The sequence below is a fragment of the Stenella coeruleoalba genome, assembly GCF_951394435.1.
Source record: "Stenella coeruleoalba genome assembly, chromosome: 6".
Taxonomy (NCBI): Eukaryota; Metazoa; Chordata; class Mammalia; order Artiodactyla; family Delphinidae; genus Stenella; species Stenella coeruleoalba.
The window spans coordinates 71,487,927-71,512,946 of NC_137151.1; the positions used below are offsets into that span (position 1 = coordinate 71,487,927).

The 25,020-nt window shown below is 43.9% G+C and overlaps 1 protein-coding gene across 1 annotated transcript; it reads left to right on the top strand.

The window, feature by feature from the left end:
- Nucleotides 1-7,249: 7,249 nt before the first annotated feature.
- HOXD1 (homeobox D1) lies at nt 7,250-9,472 on the top strand. The gene is made up of 2 exons (XM_079924608.1): nt 7,250-8,081; nt 8,434-9,472. The coding sequence occupies exons 1-2, from the start codon at nt 7,436-7,438 to the stop codon at nt 8,766-8,768; spliced, it is 981 nt and encodes a 326-aa protein (XP_079780734.1). The 5' UTR covers nt 7,250-7,435; the 3' UTR covers nt 8,769-9,472.
- Nucleotides 9,473-25,020: the final 15,548 nt, after the last annotated feature.

The window sequence follows — 25,020 nt, forward strand, 5'->3', positions numbered from 1 at the left end:
CTAACAGTATCGTCGTGTCAAAAAAGGCTTCTCAGAAGAGGTGAATTTGGGTCCCTGAAGTACAGGAGTTTTTTTAGGCCCAGGAAGGAGGGACATACCAGGTGGAGAGAGCAGCACATACAAAAGCAGGGAGGGAAGAAAGAGCAAGGTGTGGACCTAGAACAAGGATAGGAGCTGGAGTGGGGCATCTGGCTGGACAAGAGAGGTTGTGTAAGGGCCATGGAAAGGCGTCTGGACTTAATGTGTAGGCAAGGGAGAGCCACTGAAGGTTTTAAGCTGGGACATGTGGTTACCTATTATCTATATTTGGAAAGCTGACTCTTGGGGATACTATGTCTGAGGGGACAAAGGAGAGATAGCAAGCAAGAAGAACAAAGGAGGAGGCTGCTGCCATCATCAAGCCTAGAGAGGAAGAAACTGAATACGGATGAAGAGGAGAGCATTTAGGAGGAAGAATTCACAGGACTTGGTGATCAATCGGATCAGTGAAAGAGGAGTTGTGGTTATTAATCCCTAGGTTTCGATTCTGACGCCTGAGGGGGTAGTCAGGTCATCCACCAAAACGAACAGTGGAGGGGGAAGAGAAGACTCCATAGGGGAAATGAATGAGTTCAGGTTTAGGTCTCTGTACATTTGTTTCTGCTTTGCTAACTGATACACTGTGTGACCCTAAGAAATTCACTGAATCTTTCTGGCCTTCAGTTTCATCATCAATAAAACAGTCAATAAAGACATCTGCTTTGTAAGTTTATCATTAGAGCAGTGTGCGTGTGTGCATGTGTGTGTGTGTACTCCCACACTTAGGTATTATCTTTACCAGGTCCAAGTGAGTGTCCTATATAATGCTAAAACTTAGGGAAAACGTCCTCTTACCCACACCATGATGATCAATACTTAGATCCTGGGTGGCCAGTGAGAAATGTCTCAGGGAAATTAAAAACAACACCCTACTGCTTTCCAGATATTGAATCCAACCTAATGCTTAGGGCTAGGTCAGATCAGATTGCTAATCAGAGTCCCTCAGCTTCCAGAGGGTACTCTCCAGGGGAACATGCAGAAATGTGGTCTTGGTATCAGACCACTAAAGGAGAGGGCTCTTAGCAGATGTCAAAGCTTCTGTGCTTTTTTTATACCATGTGTCTTTCAGGGAATGCTCTTTGAACCTCCTTAGGCTTCCTTGTGGCACAGTGTAGTATAGGAAAGAGTGCTGAACATCTGACTTTGGCCATTTACATTGGATGTGACTACAGTAAATTGTTTATCTTTTTTCTATGTCAGTATTAGCGTTTGTAAAATAAAATTATAAGAGGATAAAATATGATAAGGAAGAATGACATTTTTGGAGATGCTATAAGGGTAAGTAAAAGGTATTATTTTTCATTGATCAGATTGGCAAAAATAAAAAAAAGTTTAATATCCCACTGACTTGTCAAAGGTGTGGGGAAACACGAATTTTCATATGCTGCTGGTAGAAGTATAAATTGATTCACTTCTAAAGCGATCAATTTAGCAATATATATCAAAATTGCCAGTGTACATACATTAGACTAAGTAATTTCATGTCTAGGAATTTTTCCAATAGGCAAAAATTTGAACATGTGTTTCTAATACCAAAATGAAAATAAATGCCCATTAATAAGGGACTGGCTAAATAAGTTGTGGTAGATGCATACAATAGAACAGCATAAAATTGTAAAAATAAAGTAGAAAGTTCTGTATGAAATGATCTTCAAGATATAATAGGGGGAAAAGCATGGTGCAGAAGGGTCTTGTAATATGTTATCATTTGTGGAAAAATGCGGGGAGATGTATCTATAACCAAATATATATTTGTCTATAATTGTAAAGGTATAAAGTATTTCTGGAAAGATATACTCATAAAAGTGGTGAAGAAACTCGGAAAATTGTTGTCCATGTGAAGGGGAACTAGGTGGCTGGGGACAGGGGTGGGAGAAGGGCTTTCACTGCACACCATTTTGTACCCTTGAATCTTGAACCATGTAAATTCAAACTTAATACCCTTTATAAAGATAAAGGAGCAAAAAAAAAAAAAAAAGATCAGTATAATTGACCTGGGTGTACCTATGTGTGTTCACACATGTCCTTATTTGTACTTGCCTATCCAGCTACATTAATCTAGGGACGCCTCTTGTTTTGTCTCCAGGGCCCTGATGCTGATCAAACTGAACAGGAAATGAGGGGATCCTTTACCTTTGCTTGGTGGAGGGTGTGAGGACCCGGGCTCAGTTCTGCCCTTTCTCGCAGGAGCAGCTCAAGGTGGCGCCTCAGAAGTCTGGGGCACAGGTTTAGCAAACAAATGGCAAAGGGAGGGATGCAGGCCTCCCAGTCAGCCCCACTGGCCGTGTGGTGTCCTTGAACACTACTCTGTTGCTCAGCGTGGAGGCCACCACTGTGCACAGGACGGGCTGCCTGACTCCGTCCTCTTTGCACACTGTGGGGATTCAGGAGACCCAAGCTTGTTCCCTCATCTTTTGAAGGATGGCTTTGTCTTCTAAAGTCTGAGTAAATAAAGTAACTTCCCCACTAAAATGAGGGGTTTGATGTCGCTTATCTCTAAGGGGTCTCCTAGCATTGACATCTTATGCTGCTAAAGGTCAATCTCTAGCCAGAGTGAGAGTCACACCTTAGGCCAAGGGACGGTTGGCCCCCTCTGGATCCTGAGGGCTCGAGTGCTCATTCCAGGCAATCTGGGAGACATGGAAGGAAATGAGAGTTGGCTCCTCTCTCTTGAGACCCCCATTCCTACTCCTTCCTTCTTCCCATTGCCTCAGAGCCACTCATCTTTCTCTGAAGGGATTGGGAGAGACAAATCCTTTCTTTGACTTCCTACCCCACTGGCATTCTCAAAGCCAAGTTAGGGAAGTGGCAAGAAGTAAGCTGGGTCTCTTCAAAGCACTATTTTGTCAGCAAAACTTGAGACATTCCTACTGACTACCTTTTAAGGATATTTTCTGGAACTTCAGCCCAGCCAGACTTAAGTTTGACCTTGACATTGACCTCTCTGCCCCTACTACCCAACAGGCTTCTGGACACTTTTCAGGTATAATCCTGCTCCATTTAGCCATGAACTCTCACTTGCTGGTCAAGAATCACCCCTCTCTCCCCACACTGCCCCCCCACCCCCGCTCCTAAAGCAGAAATTTTCAAAGTGTGGTTCCGAAGAACACTGCTTTAGAATCACCCAACAGGCTTATTAAAAAGAAAGACTCCTGAGCCAGACCTAGTAGATTAGAAGCTCAGTGGGGATGCAGGGGAGGCTGAGGAACCTGCACATTTAAACAAGCTTCTCTGGTGATTCCTACCCACCTGGAGTGGTGCCGGGAGCCAATAATCTAAGGATATCCTTTAGCCAATATTGGTCATGGTGAAGACACACCATTCTGTCCATTTTTATTTCTGCCTAACAAACGTTTCTTTTTTTCCCCTTTGAATTTTATTTATTTATTTTATACAGCAGGTTCTTATTAGTTATCTATTTTATACATATTAGCGTATATATGTCAATCCGAGTCTCCCAATTCTTCCCCCCCACCGCCGCTCCCCCCCACCCCCGCTTTCCCCTCTTGGTGTCCATATGCCAACAAACATTTCTCGAATGCCTCTTGTGTGCCAGACACGGGCTTGACCCACAAGTCTTTCACAAAACTCTAGGGAAAGGCACAGCACACTAAACTGTTTTCTTCAGGGAGGGTCACGTTATCAGACTTCAGACAGGTTTTGAATTCCTGTCTTTAGGATCCCGTTCATCCCTACCTCTACCTTAGGATAGAAGGATGCTGCAGAGAGCTGCAAATCTTGCTTAAGAGAAAAGAACCCTCCTTTTTATCCCAACAAGCAAGAGCCTTTCTGTCCTTTGGGGCTGTGGAGCCAAGAGTTTGCATGTGCTCAAGCATCTCCAAGGGATAACACAGTGGGGCTTGTGGAGAGGGATTGTAAGAGGCTTCTTAGGAACAACTGTAAACACACAGAAGACCAGACTGCCACCCTCCATCACTTCTGTCTGCAGAAAAGAAGACTGTTGTTTGAGTGGGAGAGAAGGGTAGTCCTGGGGGGTGGTTAGGGGGTGACTGCTGTGGTGAGTACGATGGGACAGATTTCAAAGCATTCCTACATCAAACACAACCTGGCAATCAGGCCCCTAGGCTGTCACCTCCTGCTGAGAACTCACAGCACCAAGACCCAGCAGGGTAAGTGACCCTCAAGAATCCATGACTCGAACAAGCAATAAAATCAGTAAGACATTTCGTCCATACTCTGTGAACTTCTAGGAGACGAACTTTAAAGTTACCAAAAATATCCTATATTCGTATCTTTATACACACAATTGCCCCAATAATATCTTCCAACATCTCCTTAGAAAATTATAGATTCAGATTTTCCTAGAGTAGATTTATAGTATAGCTAACATGTGCCAGAAATGAATCCCTCGTTCCTTTGGTTTGAGAATATCTTTTTTCTCAGCCTAACCTTCCCCTAACAAAAAAGTTCTTACACAGTAGGTCCTTGGCAAATGTTTATTGAATCTGAGTCTGAGATGATCAGAGTCTTGACTTTCATCCTGAGTAAGTCAAGAACCAGCCCAGGAGTGGAGATGTGGCCACTCTGAGCCCCAAGGTGTAGCATATGCCAAAGGCTGGGAGACGAAAGGGAGTAGAGAGAAGGAGGAACAGAATGTAGCTCTCTGCCTGCAGTTATCAGGGAACTGCTACTGGGTCTGAACACATACTGAACACCCCACCCACCCACCCTCACCCACAGTTGTTAAAATAGCACGATTTTTAAAATCTAATTTTTAGATGATTAATTTTAGATGTCCCTTTCAGGACATTCTCTTCTCTCAGCAAAAGCTCAATCTCCAAAATTTCTCTTTGGGGAAATAGTGTGCACAGCTCACTGGTGCACCAAAGTCAATGCTCAACTGTGACATGAAGGACCCAACCTTTGCTCCAAACGCTTAGCATTAAAAACCTGGTCTTTGTTGCAATGAAGGTTGCCAAGGCACCTAGGCTGCCTGTTTTTCCTGAAACCTTAGAGAAAAGGCCCTTAATTTGCTAGGTTTCGGTCAGATTTGCCAAACAATCAGGCTGGGTTTCCTGTCCTACATCCGGGTTTCTGCCAGCTGGTGTCTTTCTCTAGAGACGTTTACAAGGCCACCCTTCCTTCTTGACCCCTTGGGGCCTCTGGACCTAGAAGCTGTGATCAGATGAGTACCATTTGAGAGCGGGGTCTTATAGTTTTGAGACAAGAGTGTGAGAGCTGAGACATTGTGCTGGTAAAAACTGGTAAAAATTAAAGTCTAGCCAGTGGGGGGATGAGGGGGCATTGTGAACTCAGCAGCATCTGACCTGCTGATACTTTTGCAGAAGGGCACAGAAGGAGGACAGTGAAGAAATGCATCTATATGTGACGCCTGAGCTAGCTCTGAAGAGCTCTATCATTTCCCAACCAAGGTGCTAGAGAAGAGCCTTTTTCTCTTTTTAAAAACTATTAAAAAAAACAAACCTATTTAGGACCTTTGTTGTGGGACTGGCTACAGGAGAGAACTGAAGTAGCAATGTCAAGTTTGAAGGGCTATCTTCCAGCCCAGGATTTTATTTCCCAATTAAATCCAAGAACTTCAGCAGTGCAGGAATCCTCGACCTCTTTAGCTTTGTGCTCATTCCTAGCTGTCTACCCTCTACCTACCCTCTCCCCTCCAGGCTCAACCCTCCCCCATCCTGGCTCAGCTTCAGCCTCAACACTGGTAACACTTTTGGTGTGGCTCTATTTATTCACAAGTTCACATCCCTGTAAGGAACTGGCTCCCTGGACTGTAAAAGCTCCTATTTTCCAGACTTCCTCAGACTGGAATTTTAGGCAAGGGCTCAATCGCTCTTTCATGACAAGTGGATCAGTAAAACAATAATAAAACCTCGGTCACCATAACTTAGAGGCTGTAATAGATCAAGTCCTCAAGGGCACTTGAATAAGCCAAAAGTAGACTCTCTATTCACACAGAGTTTTAGGAAACCACCCTCTTTCATTACCGCTGTGTGTAAATAACATTTATTTATTTAATTTGTTATTTGTCCTGGAGCCCCAAAGAGGGAAACATTTAAAAAAATGTTCAAGGAAGTTGGAAGGTTTATCCATGTAAAGCTTGTCTTTGTAACCATTCTACTTTTCATTTCCTGTGCCAATTGCACTTTTATTTCCCGTCTCTCTACACTCAGTAAACAAAACCATATTATCAAGGGAAAGACGTGAGCCCATTAACATTGTGAGACCTCAGATTTCACTCGCAAGAGACGACGCAGCACTTATCTGATGGAACAGAAGCTTTAATTGCTTCGAGGTACAAGGCTCTCCAAACCTCTGAGATCTGACCGGTCCCTGGGAAGCCTTTGCTCCCTGAAGCCAAAGCGCCTCGGAGAAACCGTGCGCAGCAACGGTGCGTGTGCCAACCGCCCAGAGAGCAGCACAACGAGCGTTCCACTCCAAGGGCAGTTTCTTTATTTTACAACCTAGTCAGAGGGGGAGAATCTGCTAAACGTCCCACAAGGCAGAAACTTTCTTCTGTCCAAATCAAACCCCTGGACTCCAATACTCGCCCTTATCATGCCGCCACAAATGGAAGCAATCGAAGAAGCTGCGAAATAACGTGAAAAATCTAGTTTAAAAGTGAAGAGTTTGTGCCGCCCCTGCTACACAGCACCTACAGCATAAAATTTAGTCCCCAGAATCGGGGCGAGAGGGAAAAGAGGAAAAATTAAACGTCTACTCAAGGTTTAGGAGAGAGATTAGGAGGAGTGCCAAGAACACTGAAAGCGCTTAAGGGCTCAGAGAAAAAGGGAAGAGGAATAACTTTACCTTCCCAGGAGGAGGCTAGGAGCGGTCCCCGATGGCCTTTTAACACTTTCCACACCGCGGCGCCCACCCTTCACACCCGAGAGACTAGCCACCCACGATGCAGAAGAACGAGCTCACACCCTCTCCATCCTCTTGTCCTCACCCGAGCGGCCAGTCCTGCCTTTCTGCCCCCACCTGGTCCAATACCTGTCCGGGAAGCAGGCGTCCCGCGCTCTCGCCCCGCCCTTCCCCACGCAGCCCCAGGCCAGGGCGCCTCTCCGCCGGGCCGGGGTAGGGCGCTGGTCGGCGGCCACCCGCCGGTTGGCAAAGTTGGCGGCCGGGCAGGCGCGTGCAGCGGCGCGCCAGTCGGGACCCAGGCCGTGCTGAGACGGCGCCCATTGGCCGGCCGGCGCCACGTGGCCACCCCGCCCCTATATTAGGCCTCTATTTACCCCCGGCTGGCTTGCCATGGCTCGGCGAGGGTAGTTCGGCTAGAGAGGGAAGGCGGAGCGGCGCCGACCGCGGCGGTCCTGCGGGCCCCGCACCTGGGCGCGGCCGGTGCGCTCAGGTGGGGTGGACCGGAACCATGAGTTCCTACCTGGACTACGTGTCGTGCGGCAGCGGCAGGGGCGGCGGCGACGTGCTGAGCTTTGCGCCCAAGTTGTGCCGCGCCGACGCTCGGCCAGTGGTCCTGCAGCCCGCCTTCCCCATAGGCAGAGGCGACGGCGCCTTCGTGAGCTGCCTGCCCCTGGCCGCGGCCCGAGCGGCGCCCTCGCCCCCGGCTGCTCCGGCGCAGCCTCCCGCGCCGCCCCCGGCCGCGCCCGCGTACGCCCCGTGCCCCCTGGAGGGGACCTACGAGCCGGGCACGGCACCTGCCGCGACTGGCGGCGCGGACTACGGTCTCCCGGGGCCCGGGCCCCCGTACGACTTCCCGTGCGCGCTCGGGCGGCCGGCCGACGACGGCGGGGCGCACGTCCACTACGCCACCTCGGCCGTCTTCTCGGGCGGCGGCTCCTTCCTCCTCAGCAGCCAGGTGGACTACGCGGCCTTCGGCGAGCCCGCCCCCTTCCCGGCGTGTCTCAAAGAGCCGGCCGACGGCCACTCCGGGGCCTTCCAGACCGCGTCCGCCGCCCCCGGCGTCTACCCCAATTCTGCGTCCCCTTCCTCCGGCCTCCCCGCCGCCTTCAGCACGTTCGAGTGGATGAAAGTGAAGAGGAACGCCCCGAAAAAAAGTAAGTGCTTGGGCCTTGGACGGACGGACGCCACCGGACGGGGCTGGGGACGGAGCCTGTCTCGCGTAATTGCGCCGGGGGCGTGCTGTAGCTGTCCCTCTGGACGGCGGTTTGGGTTTTATGGGGGAAACGCGGTCCGAGGCATCATTAAAGCAGGCGAATTCCATTGAGCGTGCCCCGAGTGCCAGGCGTTGAGAAAATTGCGGGAAGGAGCACTCGGTGAAGCTTTTCTCCTGGCACAACTGTGTTCGGAGACCCAAGAGTGACTTTGATTCTAATGTGGCCCCAAAGCTCTCCCGAGCCTCGTCTCCGCGTGTTCTCGCCCCGCTGATTCCCTGTCTTTACGTTGCAGGCAAATTTGCCAAGTATGGAGCCGCCAACTCGTCCAGCGCGATCCGCACGAATTTCAGCACTAAGCAACTAACAGAACTAGAGAAGGAGTTTCATTTCAATAAGTACTTAACTCGGGCCCGACGAATCGAGATAGCCAACTCACTGCAGCTGAATGACACCCAAGTCAAAATCTGGTTCCAGAACCGCAGGATGAAACAGAAGAAAAGGGAACGAGAAGGGCTTCTGCCCTTGGCCACCACCGTGACTTCCCTCCAACTTCCCCTCTCAGGAACGAGCCCCACCAAGTCTGGCAAGAACCTGGGGAGCCCTTCTCAGGCCCAAGAACCTTCATGAGCCTTAGTCACGAGGCTGAGGAACTGTGGCCTGTAGAACTTACAGGCCACCCCACCCCTATCTGGACTTATTAGCTCAGTTTAGGATGGAGGTGGGCAGGGCAGAAATAATAAGAGGTTTCACTTGGGAGAGGAAGTATCCTGGTGGCTTCTGAGTTCGGAGCAGTGGGTGTCCAGATGTTAATTTGAAGTCTCTAAAGCCACCGATCTGTGTATTAATTGTGTCTTATCAGGGAAAAGGAGCCCAGCCGCCCACCCAGCCCTGCTGCTATGTTGCCTAACTTAGTCATGTGCAATTCTCGGTGCAGAGTGGCAGAGCATTCCTTGCTGAGCTCAACCAACACCTTGATGTGCTCAGAAGAGCATCTACCCAAAGTTTTATCTGGTTTTAATTTAAAAGACGAGACTACATGTATTCAGCTTCTAGAGATGACCAAAGCTAGTTATAGGTAGGGCCTCCTTGATGTATAAGCTGCTTCAGCAATGATCTTCACGTTTGCACTACAGGTTTTTTTTTTTAAAAAAAAAGCAGTTTCTACCTCTCCATGTGCCTGAGTGACGATACAATCTCTGTTTAGTTAGTAGCTGAACAAATCCGCAGGGTGGGTAAAGATCCTGAACTATACCTTGACACCAGTTACTCAAACTTGAATGTAAATATATACAGTATGTATATATTTTAAGAGGTTTGCTTGTAGTGAACTCATATATGACATTTAATGTCATAGCATGTAAAGGGTTTGAACTTTTTTTTTGTAATAAAAATAACAGAATGTGCTACCTTTTGCTTTTCCTTACACTCTTATGTTTTGATTATCTTTCTTTAAAGCTGATTCAGTTTCTTCTGTTTGGAATTTCTTGATTCAGCTATGGGAATTTGTTAGGCTGATAACTTTAAAAAACAACACTTCTTAAAGGCTGTGTATGTGAACTAGTTAGGGACGATTATCTGAGCCGTTTAAGGGAGAAAAAACTCTACTCTGCCCAATATCCAAGTAATTATGGAAGTATTTCCTTACCTTAAGTGCCCTAGTTTTATGGTGAATATGTAAACTGCACATTAAGTTTAGATGTCCACTGTGGGAATGTTGTATAGCCAAGGGGACACTGCAGAGAGATCTCCTTGTCTTTTTCTCTCCTGCTCTCACAAAAGGAAGAGGAAAGACAACTTGAAGACTTCGTTAGTTGGTTAGTGTTCTGAGAAAGGTAGCTGCACATCAAAAAATCTCAGTGGCTGAATTCCCATTTCCAAAGTCAAGAATTACAAAGGAGGATGGGAGAGACCAGTAGTCGCAGCTTTCCACTTCCTGTAACCCGGACTGTCTAGCCTTGTAAGAGCACAGGGGTGCCTTTCTGTTTTTGAAAAAATGATATATTTTCAAATGAATTCTTTGGAAGAAGTACAGGCAGAAAATTGGAAAGTTGGCAAGAAAGTATGTGATAAAAAACTTCTAACCTTATTTCCATCCAGCCCCCCAGTTCCCATCCCTGAAGGCAACTGTGGTTTTTCAAATATGATTTGAAAAACTGTGGTGTTAATACACAAAATCATCTGGATACTTGGGACAATTGTTGGGGGAGAGGGCAGGTCATTTCCCTCACTTTATAGATAGCTATAGCTCTATCTTTAAATTCTCTGTATAGTTCAACTGAAAGGCTTAAAGGCCCAAAATAATCCAGCTAAGAGCTTCAGCTCTCCTGTTAGCTGAATTTCTAGATTGTAGTGTAGTACTTCAACCCAATAATTCAGAAGTTTAATAACTGTGGAGGAATACTTTCCCTATAAAACAGTCGTGATTGTCTTAGAAGATTGAAGTTACACTTAAACTCTTGTCCATTGAACCCACAGTTGAATGGATTTGAAGAAATAAAATGATCAGCTCTAACAAACTCAGCTGATTAGGGGGGAAAGATATCATTTAAAAAGCAGGTCTGTCAATATTATTCTTGTGTTTCACCATCTGCCCTTCACTAACTTGATGCTAATCGGATCTTGTTTGAGACAACAGCTCCCCCTCTGAGCTCTGTAGCCATTTGAAAGGACTTGTTAAAGACTTGTGATCTGCTTGCTCACAGCTATCTCTGGGCTTACCCTGCAGTGGTCTTTGACAAGACAATGTTTCTTTTTTGATAAGCATTCAAAAGTGCACCTAAACAAAAAAATACCAACACGCTTGGTCATTTCCTTAATCTACCACCCTCTTCTCTGAGAAAATAAAGCTTTTCCTTTTGAAGCTACTACTGGCACTTAGCCCTGATGGATGTCTTCCCTGATGAAGGTGGCTATTTTGTCATACGTATAATGCTGTTCTATGAATCAGGCCAATATTAGCTATTTTTTGACCAACCCCAGGGATCTTTAAAAGCTTTCTTAATGCATATCGCTCTACAGCTATATTCAGTATTAGGGAGAGTCCTGGCTGGAGATTGGGACGAACTAGGTGACCTCTGGAGGTCCCTTCCAGCAATGAACATGTTACAGGAACAACTCGGTGACTTCTGCCGATTTTGTTTTAGGCCTATCATTGGAAGAAAGAGTTCAGTTCTGAGAATGCAGCCCCTAGGATTACAGTGATACTGTATTTATACAGGAAAAGTGCATATTTGACATTATTAAATACATCTCACCATTGGAGATAACCTGGCCCGTGTGGATGTTTGTAGAACATTCCCCTTCCCATTATTCAGAGCCTTGTGTTATTTTGAGTCAGATCCTCGATGAAGTATGATGGTTACTACACAAATTGTGAAATTGCCAGAACAATCCATCCCATTTCTATTTTATAAGATTTCGAACTAAATATGCTAATTTACCCTCTAGCAACTTGCTACAAGAATGAATACACAGTGGACAGCTCTATCTGTTACATAATGTACTATTCAATGTTCTTTTGTCTTCACAGAATGACCATGTGTCTATTTTTCTGGATTCAGGATAGCTGGGAGTGAGGATGAAGAAATAAAGCATTTAATAACATAAAAACTTTTCATTACTGTTCCTGACTACTGGCAAACAAAGGACTTGCTGATGTAAAAACCAAAAGCAATGTCACCTAGATCCTCAAAAGATTAATTGTATGTGATTTATTCTGCCTCAATCTTACATAAGGTGAGGCCCAAGACCAGAAGAGGTTATGTCTGATTATCATGTCATCAGAAAAGAGGAACAGGCTCAGGAGAGTTGCATTAACTCCGAAGTTCCAAACAAATGCTCTGTATTTGCTGAATATTGAATTTGAAGACATCAGGACCTAATCAGCTTCTAAGAGATGTTTAGCTTGACCACAGACCTCTCAACGAGAAAAATACTCATTGTTAAAACTTTATTTGTGGTTTTAAAGTGAAACCATACTGGACGTATCTCACAACTAATGATAAATCTCTATCTAAATAGAAATCAAGATTTTCATGGCTTTGAATTCTACAGCATATTTCTGGGGCCTGAACATGCAACAAATATACAAAATAGTTCTATTTAACATCTCACTTGTAACTGCTTCTGAAGTTATACTTGTTACGCAGAGATATAATTTCAATAGAAACTGTTTAATTCAAGCCAAATGGAAAGAAATCCTAAATATTGGTATGAAAGTGAGGTCTATTATTTAGATTGTAAAGTGTTAAACACTATGTTGTCTATTTCTAATAGTCTTATGGGTATATTTAATAACTATAAAGAACAGCCAAAGAGTGGTCATTTGGACTTGTAATAGCTAATAAAGCAGGTCACTGACATCTTCGAGGCAGTTCTAGAGGGCTCTAGACTGTTTAGCACATCCCATTCTTAGGGGTTTTGTGCAGCCTAAACTACAATTTGAGGGAAACTCTTTAAGAAAAAAAAAAACCCCTCAAAATCATAAATACAAAATTGCTAGGGCACCTCCCTAGACCTGGTAGGGCCCAAGTTAGTGAAGTTTAAGTTTCTCTGGCTTCATCTCTGTCCCTTCCTGAAATGGTTGCTCTATTCCCACTGCCCAGCCATTGCCTGTAAGATGATATCAATAATTGCTTTTCTCCGACATCTTGGAGCCAGAATTACTGTTTGCTCCTCTTCAAGTGTATCAAATAGTAGGTAATGTGAACAATGGCAGACTGGGGCTCTGTTCTGCTCTCTGAGCATCTCAACCCCACTCTGTTCTTCTGGACTGCCGGCTGGATGAATTACTTCACTGCCTTGGAGTGGGAGCTCTGTCTCATCCTGGAGGTTCTTTTCTGGTGTGTTTCCTTCTCAATGATACAAAGAGAAGAGAATTGTAGAGCTAAAGATGACACAGCTGCACTGCTGACTTCTAAGCATTTCCTGGAAGGGTGGAATCACTGAGGCTGAGGCAGAGGGCTGGGAAAATAAGAACACTGTTCTTAAGGAAGGGGACCTGGATTTTAGCAGTAGTTGTAGTTTCGGATTAAATGGGAAAATAACTTCCCTGGTCTCGGTTTCTCCTATAAAACGAAGGGGGTTGGTCTGGATGATCGTTACATTTCCTTATCATCTTAGTATCCTTCCATAATCCTTTGCTGGTTATTACTGAAAAGTTTATTTAACTATAATGTAGCTCTGTAAGATTAGCATCCACAAGAGGCACTTATTGAAGTAATATCTGAGTCTTTGGTAAGTTAACCTACGGAGCTTTAGAATGTATGTGTGGTGTGTGCGAACTGGGTAATGTTTCTCATGGGTCTCGATGCACAAAAAAGTTAACAATGAACAATGGTGATAGCCCCCTCCCCTGAAGTTACCGCTTTGCTCTGAACAGATAAATTAGGGTCTACTAAGAAACTTCAAATGGGTGTCAGCGCTTTACATTCAGATTCTCAGTCTCCTTGTTCTTAAGTCCATATTTCAAGCTTTCAGAATAAAGAAGTAATTTTGAATTTGTCTTCTTTGAAGATATGTGGGACTCCAAAGTAAATGCTTCGTTCTGTTGAAGACAAGAGATATGGATAACCAACTCACTCCTGCTTTCCATTAGTCACCAAGTTCTGCCCATTTTTCCTTCACGGGCTCCATCATCATTCATCTGTGCAATGGATGCCTTCCTTGTCTCCTTGCCTTCAGTCTCCTCGGCCAATCCATTTTAAATCCACTTCTTCACCGTGTTGTTCCACTGTTGGTTGTTTTTTTTTAAATATTTATTTATTTATTTAGGCTGCACTGGGTCTCAGTTGCGGCATGCAGACTCTTAGTTGTGGCATCCATGCGGGATCTACTTCCCTGACCAGGGATCGAACTCGGGCCCCCTGCATTGGAAGCATGGAGTCTTACCCGCTGGACCATCCTGTTGTTCCACTTTTAAATCCTTGGTAGCTCCTGGTTGGTTGTCAGTGGGAGAAACTCAAATGTCTTTAGCCTGAGACTCAAGTCCCCCAACATCTGTATTCATCCATGTTAATCTCATACCATTGCCTGACATAAAAACTTAACCCCAGGTAGTGTGATCTGTTCATTCTTTCCCCAAGGCAATTTATGCTTTTCTGCCTCTGAACCACTTCTCATTACATTCCTCTCTTGTAATTTTTCTCCCACCTTCTCTTTGCCTATCCTACGTCATCCTTTATGGCACAGCTCAAATCCTATCACCTCTGTAAAATCTTTTTGCATCATCCAAGTTTCAAGTGAGCTCCTCTGAGCTTCTGTAGCATTTATTGTTTGTATTACTTGTTCAGCACTTACAACCTCCTGCCATTTTATGAGACCTCTTTCTCGTTCACTTTCTCTTTCCTTCTCCCTCTTCCTCCCTGCCACTGTCTCCCTCTTCCCCCTCCCTCATTAGTTCTCTCTCTATACTATTTGCTGAAAGTTGAATGCAGTTTTAGCAGATGAAGCATACCGTGCTACTTGTTAAGTGCCTCTTCTACCAGGTGAAGAACACTATAACCACTTATTTGCTAAGTACTCTTTATATTTTATTATTTACTGTAGAAGACAAGCTATTCTTGACCACAGGATAAAATACCAATAGCAGGCCAGCAGGTGAAGGAGGGAGAACTATAGACTTCTTTCATTGTGCCTCGAGGCACATTCTTTTGATTGAATACATTGTAAACTAACAAAGAGTGTGAATGTTGTCTAAAACGATCCATTTTATCCTTTCAGACTATAATTTATAATGTACTTTGGTTGTTGTTTGAGGCTTTCTAATATATTGTGTTAATTACTACAGTTACAGTTACAGTTACTTGAGGACCTTATGGGAGCAGAACCTTTAGAGGAGGATTGTTGAAACCAAACAAGGTCTAGTGTGGAGTTTATTAAGAAAGGTCTGGAAACAATTAAATGTAGTGGTTACAAGAGTGGAGGCAGATAGGCTTGGGAGCAAATGCTGGGACAGATGACTCAGTAACACTTAGCTTCTACATTCCTCCCTTAAGAATGGCAATAATAACGGGACTTCCCTGGCAGTCCAGTGGTTAAAATTCCAGGCTTCCACTGTAGGGGGCATACGTTCGATCCCTGGTGGGGGAACTAAGATCACGAATGCCACGCAGCGCGGCCTAAAAACCCCCCAAAGTAACCATAAAAATAAAATAAGAATAAATAAAATAAAATAAAAAGCTTCTGCACAGCAAAAGGAACAACGAACAAAATGAAAAAGAAAAAAAGAATGGGAATGATAACGTCCTTACTTCATTGACTTTTGGAGATGAACAGAGATAATACATACAGACTGCTTAGCACAATGTCTGATGCTTAATAAACAACCACTAATTACTAACACAGAATGAATTATGAGAGTTGTAATAGGCAGCCAGAACGAAAAGATGCAGGCTAAAGGAGAGAAATAATTTAGATATACCACAAATATTTATTGAGCTCCTGGGTGCCAGGCACAGAATATTAACAATCAGAATTGAAGAGATATTGAGAAGAAAACAAGAATTGCAGAGAATCAGTTTGGAGAGAATAAGTAAAGTCCTAGGGTTATTGATAAAGTTAGCAAAATTTGGTGGCACATGGTAACAGACTAAGGTAAAATGGCACTTAATGGATACCTGATGAGAGCAGTGGCTGAGAACTCTCTGAATTAAGTAAGAGCCCAGGACCTTAGAAGAAGCCTGGGGGAAATAAAAAACAAAAGGGGCATTAGGGCTTCCCTGGTGGCACAGTGGTTGAGAGTCCGCCTGCCGATGCAGGGGACGCGGGTTCGTGCTCCGGTCCGGGAAGATCCCACATGCCGCGGAGCAGCTGGGCCCGTGAGCCATGGCCGCTGAGCCTGCGCATCCGGAGCCTGTGCTCAGCAACGGGAGAGGCCACAACAGTGAGGAGCCGGCATACCGCAAAATAAATAAATAAATAAAAATAAAGGGGGCATTAGGCCATTAAACACTGCTTTCAATTTACTGGATCATTCCAGGCGACGCAGAAAACTTAAATCCATCACACTTCTGCTCAATTTTTCTCTATCCAAAGGACATGTGAATTGACATGCATGGTATTTTAAGGGTCAGGTGTCATAAATTAGAACCAAGTGCTGATTTACATGACTTTCCTACATTGGGACACCTCCCTGTGTTGAATGGATCATCCTTAAAAATAGACTCTGGCTGCTGTGTTCTGTTGACTTCAAAGTTAAAATATGATCAACCATGTTTTTTCCTTTGTTACTGCAGAACGGAGGAATTCCTCTCTTTACCTACTCTGCCAGTGGGGAATTGTGAATTTCTCAACTGTGCATAAACCTATAACTATTTCCATTGTGGGTTTAAGAAAGCCTGCTCTTAACCTAAAACAACAACAACAAAACAAAACAAAACAACTTGCTGCGAAAAGGACACTTTGAGGTCTTATATAAAGTCCTATATAAATAGAAAGTATTTTATTTTTCCTAAATGCCTAGGACCTAATTGTCAAAATAGCGTTAGTATTCAATTGCTTGCATGAGTTATTATTCTACCATATATAAATGTTTATATCTTCTCTTCCATTTGAAACCTGAGCTACATTTCAAATTCATGAATTGTGTTGGCTTCACTATAGGGGGCAAGAAAGAAATTATCAGCTTATGAAAGAATTGTAGAAAAGATAGATTCAATGTAAATAAATAAACTGAGCTCCAAAGGACAAATTAAACTATAATATTTCTCATTCAGATGAAGATAGCATACTATTTGTCCCTAACATCTTCAATTGACTTTAAAAGCAATTTGCATTTTCTTCAGTTTACCTGACAAAAAGCCCAATTTATTCTTCTGTTTTGACTGCAAATAAAATCCCACATGCAATCAGAATAATCTATTTTTCTAGCAGCATATGGTTCGTTTGCAAAATTCAAAAGCAGCTGTGTTTGTACCTCTGAAGACGCTTTGGAATTTGTCACATGTTTACACTATCCAAGAACTAAGTCCACTGTTATCGAAGGTTTGTGATTTTTGCCTTGGCCCTCGATTTTGAAAATGTATATATTTTATAAGAAAATGTTACAGGTTCCTTAACTCATCCCACATAAACACAGGCTATTGTAAGTTACATATTTTGTTATACCACTGCACTGAATAATCTTCATTCTGAATGATCAAAGATAATAAAAGTATTGTTTTATACCTGTCCCTAACTCAGTATGCATCACAAGGACAAAGGCAAGCCAGCCCCGGGTTATTCATAAGTAACAGTTTCATATTTTCCAATTCTGTCCTCTTTCAATTTTAGTTATAAAACATAATTATCATTTGAACTCAGGACAAATAGAATTAACTTAAAGCTTTCTCAATTAAGGTTATGTGGCATTAGGGACACTTTAATAAAATTCAAAAACACATTTGGGTCACTAAAAAATCCAAACTTTTAAATATTTTCTTCCCTTAATGTCAGAAGGCTCTATTAGAAGCTGCTCTCTTAGTGAAGAAGAAACAGTTATCTGTTAGTTTTACCTGTTTCTCTCTTTTGTTAAATTTAATATTTTTATTTAAAAAATAATATGCATGGTATGTAGCCAGTTTTATAAAATTATTTCTGTGTACCAAACTATCTCTCTATGTGTTCATCTATCATTCCTCACATCTATGTATATATAGAGATGTTAATATTAATGATGATTATTTCTACATAGTAGAATTTTGTTGATTTGTTTTCTCTGTAGTACATTTCTATATTGCTTAAAATTTTCAAATAATGAATCATAAAATGTAGAGATAATAAAGTCGTTACTTTAAAATATATGAAAAAGGGAAAAATGCATTTGGTAGCCACATTCTTTGCATTTATTTTTGCCGGTGGAAGACCCCAGAGGAATTAGATAATGCATCTCATGTGCCAATTCCTGAATAATTAAATAAAAATGTCTGTAATATACATGGGTGTACACACGAGTCAAATAAATGATAGATAAGGTCTATCATTCATTTCTTCAATAGGGAATTCAGTACTTGGGTGTCACATATGTTCAATTTTCATCCTACCAGTTGGAAACCAGCTCTGAATTGTGCTGATAAAAGCAGAATTCATGACTAGCATAAGAATACCTTTAGCCTAAGGAAAATGGAGAACCAAGAAATATGGAAAACTACACTTCAGAGTATCATTTTTTCCGTACTTATAAAGCAAAACTAAAGAAATATTGGCTTTTATTTTATTATTATTATTTTTTTTGCAGTACGCGGGCCTCTCGCTGTTGCGGCCTCTCCCGTTGCGGAGCACAGGCTCCGGGGCCATGGCTCATGGGCCCAGCCGCTCCGCGGCATGTGGGATCTTCCCGGACTGGGGCACGAACCCGTGTCCCCTGAATCGGCAGGCGGACTCTCAACCAGTGTGCCACCAGGGAAGCCCCTGCCTTTTATTTTAAAAGCAAGTTTATAAAGATACAAACAAACTTTTTATAAGAATGCGTATTCTTTTTTTTTTTGGCTTCGTTGGGTCTTCCTTGCTGCGTGCGGACTTTCTTTAGTTGCAGAGAGCGGGGGCTACTCTTCTTTGCGGTGCGCAGGCTTCTCATTGCGGTAGCTTCTCTTGTTGCGGAGCACGGGCTCTAGGCGCGCAGGCTTCAGTAGTTGCAGCACACAGGCTTAGTAGTTGTGGCTTGTGGGCTCTAGAGCATGGGCTTAGTTGCTCCACCCGGGCTTGGTTGCTCTGCGGCATGTGGTATCTTCCCGGACCAGGGCTCAAACCCGTGTCCCCTGCACTGGTAGGTGGATTCTTAACCACTGCGCCACCAGGGAAGTCCCTATGAATGCACAGTTTTAATGAGCTTTGCATTTTCCTGGAGAGCAACACCAAAATATTCTTTAATTTCTTTCTTTCATTTCTGTTGCAGAAAGACAAAATTTCATAGTGGTCTGTGAGATAAACACACAAAAGAACAAGTCTAGTTAAGCCTCTAAGAGGGTAGTTAGGAATTAGATAACCATGATGAGAAAATGCTAGTTCTTTCACTGTTTTATTTCGAAGTTGGCTTATTTCATTAGCAACTTGATACCTCTACGTATGTGTGAGAAAACTTAAAATAGATGCCTATGTTTTTCAAACTGTGTTGGATATCTCCATTTGCCTGAAATTGTGAACATTCTGCGGAGCCTCTGCTCTACAACGGCTGCCGTCGTTTGGTTGTTCTGGGCTGCCCAGTATCCACTCTTCCTTCCCGTAACAGCCCTTCACTTTTCCTTAAGGGAAAGGAACGGTTGATTCTAGTGGCCGTGGTGGTGATGCCAGCTCTGGGGCCTGAGCCTGACTTACTTTCAGGGTGTTCTCAGCCGCCTGTGGAGCCACCTGCAAGCCTAGTTCCATGGCCCTCCTGGAGATATAACTAAAATTAATCTTTTTTGTTTTCTGTTTAAACTGGCTTGAATGGGTGCAATATTTGTCTCTCAGAACCCTGTGTGATGCACTGCCCTCAAGGAACTTATAAACTCAGGAGTAAGGGAGATCAGACGAGTCCAAAAATAACGTTAAGTGCTTTAGGGGAGCTTCACATGCTGCGGACGGTGTCTACACAGCACAAAATGAAGTGGCAGTTGGGCATGCATCCAGTTGCTTTAATAATTTTGGCAGCCCATTGAATACATAAGGCTGCAGGGTGGATCATGAGATCTCTGGAGAAGGGGATCCTACAACTTCCACTGGGAGCTTGCTGGGAGTTGCTTCACAGACTCTGGCAATGGAGAAGAAGAGTGGGGTTTTTTCCTTCGTCTCTTTTGGTTCCGAAGAACTTTCTCAGCTCAAAGTGGGAATTTTGGACTAAATGATAACAAAGCTCTCACTACCAATTGCTTCTTGCTTGGTTTCATAGTTTGATTAATTTTAATTCCTTCTGTTTCCACACCCTTCTGTGCTCCACTCTGTACTTCATACACATCTTTATTGTATTCGGATTGCTGGTTATTGCAATGATCTGCGTCCACGTCTCTCTCCTCCAGGGCAGGAACTATAATATGCTCATCTTCCTAACTCCGGATTCTCCACCACACCCATTTTTGCTATGTTTGGTGTTATGCTGATTTTACGTACCATAATTACTGGAGAGATTTTTTCTTTTAGAAAGTTGTCCATGTGCTCCACTCTGATCCTTTTAGAAGGTGCTTCCTTCCATGCTTGGGTTAGAATGAAAAAGTAAGACAAGTTTGTCTCTGTATCTCCTTTTTCTGAGGCTCCTTCTGTCATAACTCCCCTGTGGGTCTACCCACACCTTCCAGTCAGTTGTGGATTAAGTCAGCTCTAAAGCACTCACTGGCAATGTTCTGTCTTAACCTGGTTACATGAGTGGTCTCTTTTATTGTTTTTTAAACTGTACCCAAAATTTCAATGCGCCCTTCTCCAATCAAAATAAGTGAAATAATGCACATTAAGAACATGTATCTTGGGACTTCCCTGATGGTGCGGTGGTTAAGAATCCGCCTGCCAATGTAGGGGACATGGGTTCGATCCCTGGTCCGGGAAGATCCCACATGCCAAGGAGCACCTAAGGCCATGTGCCGCAACTACCAAGCCTGCGCTCTAGAGCCCGCGAGCCACAAATACGGAGCCCATGTGCCACAACTACTGAAGCCCACGCACCTAGAGCCCATGCTCTGCAACAAGAGAAGCCACCGCCATGAGAAGCCCGTGCACCGTAAGGAAGAGAAGCTTCCACTCGCCGCAACTAGAGAAAGCCCATGCGCAGCAACGAAGACCCAATGCCGCCGAAAATAAATAAGTAAATAAATAAATAAACAATTAAAAAGAAAAAAGATGGGATGCCCAGTTAAATTTGAATTAAAAAAACAAAAGGACATGTATCTACCACTACATATACTGGGTTTCGCTCTGTGTGAGAGAGAAGACTGTCTTACTACATTTTAAGCTTTTCTAGAGGCAAGAACGAGACACTGAGAGTATTAAGCTCTGAGATGACATGGAAGGCAGTGTTGTAAGATAGATTAGATGGGAAGAGATGGAAGTCAGCCAGGCCATTTCAGGGTTCATTTCCATAGCATTGCTGAGAGATGTTGAAGTCTTGAGGCAAAGAAGACAAAAACATAAAACAGGCACTTGGGAGGAAAAATGGGAAGGCGTTAGTGACTGATGCAAAAGAGGAGTGATAAGACCAGATACAGACCTTAGAGCTCTAGAAACAGAAATGACTAAAACAATTTTTTTTATCATGGTAATATACATAAATTAAAAGTTACCATTTTACCCATTTTTAAATGTACAATTCAGTGGTGTGAAGTACATTCATACTGTTGTGCAATCATCACCCCATCCATCACCAGAACTTTTTCGTCTTCCCAAACTGAAACTCTGTGCCCATTAAAAAGTAACTAACTCGCCATTACTCTTCCCCTCAGCCCCTGGTAACCTCTACCCTACTTTCTGTCTCTGTGAATTTGCCTATTCTAGGCACCTCACATAAGTGAAACATAATACCTGTCCATTTGTGTCTGGCTTGTTTAAATTAGCATAGAGTTTTCAAAACAGATGAGTTTGCTGTGCCTCACCTCCATTACAAGTCACTTAAAGATAAAGTTGTATTTTTCAAAATGACATCCATTATGTATATGCTTAAATTTAAAAAGCCTATTTCTGGGTTTTCTGATTGCAAACTTCTGGATAATTGAAGCCAAACTTTTCTCTCTATGTGTGTCTGGGGTGTGAGTGGGGTGTGTGTGTGTGTGTGTGTGTGTAGGGGGTACTCTCTGCTCACCTACTAAGTAAGCACTCCTCCACTGCTCAGGAGGCCTTCCAACACCTGGAAACGCTACATTTTCAGATCTTCCTTGGACTCACCCCAGATTCAAAGGTATCTGGCCAGTCTCCTATTCCCTTTGGGCTCTGTTCTCTGCTAATAGGTCAAGGAGGGTAACAACAGGTTGGTGTGCATTTCCCAGGTTAAATATTTACACTTTAACCAGGAGTATTTTTAATGGACCTTAATGAATCCTGGAGAAAATGTGGAAATGGAAATGTCAGAAGAGCGGCAAGCTGATGGAGAAGAAGGTGAGACTCATGTGGCCAGGGCAGGCGTGGGGCTCTCCCAAACCTCCCGTGCAGATGAGCACCCAGGATGGCTGCAGGGTCCTGGCACACACCTAAAGGTGGAGGTGCTTTAAGGGCCACGAGGTAGGGTGGAGGAGGAGCCCCTCACGGCACAGAATCCTAACTGTTTGGGTGATTGCCTAGTCCAGTTCCAGAATATGGGCTTGGAAATTAGAGGGCCTGAGTTTGAATTTTGACTTCATGGCTTCGTGCCTAATTTGGGGCATGTCATTTGACCTCTTCTGTGCTTTCCCCACAAGTTGCCTTGTGGGGAAATGAACAAATGGTATCTACCTCATAAGATTGTTGTAAGGATTAAATAAAGACAATCTATTAAAGAGTATTTAAGAATGTTTTCTGGTATATAGTAAGCACTAAATCTATGTTAGCCACCCTTCACTTTACTCTTGAAAAAGACTGAGGCCCAGAGGTATTGCCCTGACGGCTCAGTGTAGAGCCAGGGTTGGAGCTACAGTAATAGGAAACTTTATGTGCCCATTAGGTCTCTGGGTTTCTTTTTTTTTTCCTATTGAAATATAGTTGATTTACAGTGTTATATTAGTTTCAGGTGTACAGCGTAGTGATTTAGTGTTTTTACATCTCTGGGTTTCTTAAAGCCAGGAGGAGGAAGAATAGCAGGTCATAATCAAGAATGTTTTTATCCAAGTCTGAGGGAGAAGGTGACCTACTGCCCAAAGCACTGCATTTTATTTTCCCACGATAGAAAGAAGGCACGGGGCGGGGGGAGCCTGGTGACGCAGAGGCTGACTGCCAGTGAGACTCTTACGCGTGTGCACGCACACGCACGCACACACACACAGACACACACACACACACACACCCCTACCTGTTATTTCGGCATTTTTTTAAAGTGAGAGATTCTGGTTAAAGTATAAATGCCCCTCAAGAGGGGTTATATATTAACCTCTTGCATTAGTTATCCATTGTGGTGTAACAAGTCCCTCCCAGACTTAGTGGCTTAAAACAACAATAATCATTCATTAGACCCCCCAGTTTCTGGGGTCAGGAATTCTGGAGCGGCGTGGCCGGACGGCTCTGGCTCAGGGTCTCTCACCAGGTTATGGCCAGATGTCAGCTGGGCTGCATCAGCCTGAGGGCCTGACTGAGTCTGAGGATTCAGTCCCAACCCGGCTCGCTCACGTGGCTGGCAACTCGATCTTCTCACGTGGGCCTCTCTGTGGGGCTGCTTGAGTGGCCTCCTGACATGGCTACTGGCTCCCTCCAAAACAAGCAGTCCAAGAAGCCAAGGTCTTTCTGAACAAGCCTCTGAACTGACACACTATCACTTCAGAATGTTCTGTCAGTCGCACAGTCAACTCCACTCGGGGTGGGAGGGGACAGCAAGGTATGAAGACCAGGAGGTGAGGATCTCAGAGGCTGGCTCCCACGCCCATCTTCAGCTCCCATCCCAGTCGTGAATTAACCCAGGAATTGGAGAAACATGGAGGTGGTGTGGCGTCTGGAGGGAGGCCTTAAATTGGCCCTGAGGGGGAAGGCAGGAAGACAGGAAGGCAAGCTTCATCCACCTTTCTCCGCCCTAATAGAGGGTCCGAAAGGCAGCTTGAATCACGAAGGCGTAGCCCCTGAAGGAGGCGACAGATGTCAGAAGCACATTCTTCACTAATAAGTACCGATAAAATGTTTCCTCTTTGAAGCAAAGCAGTTAGAACTTTGAAGCTTTTGACAAATGTCCTGGTACTCACTGTCACCTGGCTGGACAGCAGTTTGAGATAGCTGCTGTCGCTTCTGCCAGTCTAATGTGTGTGACATCAAGTCAGTCTCTTCATGTGTTACTGTCTCCATCCCTAGAATGGGTTTGACAATATTAATTCACTGGTGGTTGTTTTGAAGAACAGGTTTATTATTACCAATACACATTATACTTATTTTCATGTTATCATTTTGCTTTAAAAAATTCATTAGTATGTTTAAAAGATAGTACAAAGATTCTCATAGATGCATTAATCAACACACTTACTTGCTCATTTTTCTTTTAATTTTAGTTTTCAAAAATGCCCAAAGGCTACATCCATTACAGGGTAATGGACTGCAAAATGTTATTTAATTGCAACGAACATATTTACTGGAGTTACGGAAAAGAAAAAATATATAATTCTATGAACTTCTATCAATTTAAAGGAATCAAAACAACCCCTGGAAAGGGGTAAGAGAACGCTTCCTCATGTTCTCACTCTCCCTCTCGCTCCCTTCTCTGCTCATTCACCTTAGCTCCACTGACCTTGAGAAAGCAGGAGACCTTGGGCCAGAGTATCTTCTACACTCAGAAGGCCCGAGACCCGTGGCTCAGAACTCTTGGGAGATGGATGTATCTAACACCCTCCTGGTTTGATTCTGATACAGGGCTTTAGAAAATTGCTCCCCACCAGCAATTTTCCAGAGCCTTCCTCCTCTGCAGCCTGAGAATGTTCAGCAGATAGATCTTCCAGGGACTGGCGGGGGGCAGGGGCTGGTGGGGGGGTGGGGTGAGGGTGGGTGCAGCAGCCACAAGCAATCCCACTCGTGAGTTATTCCGGCGCTTTCCTCACTCACCTCACAGATAGTCTGAGCATTTTTTGGAGGTGACTAACCATGGCCTTACACCAACAATCTTATTTATGATTCTTCAATTATAAAATATTTTAAGGGAAGATTTTCCCCATAAATTTAAACTGATAATTAAAAATATCAATAGATAAAACACATAAGTTCAGGTATACTTAATATACCCAAATTTTTCCAGCAGATCCTGGTACCATTACATATACGATTATATTTAATTCCATCGAAGATG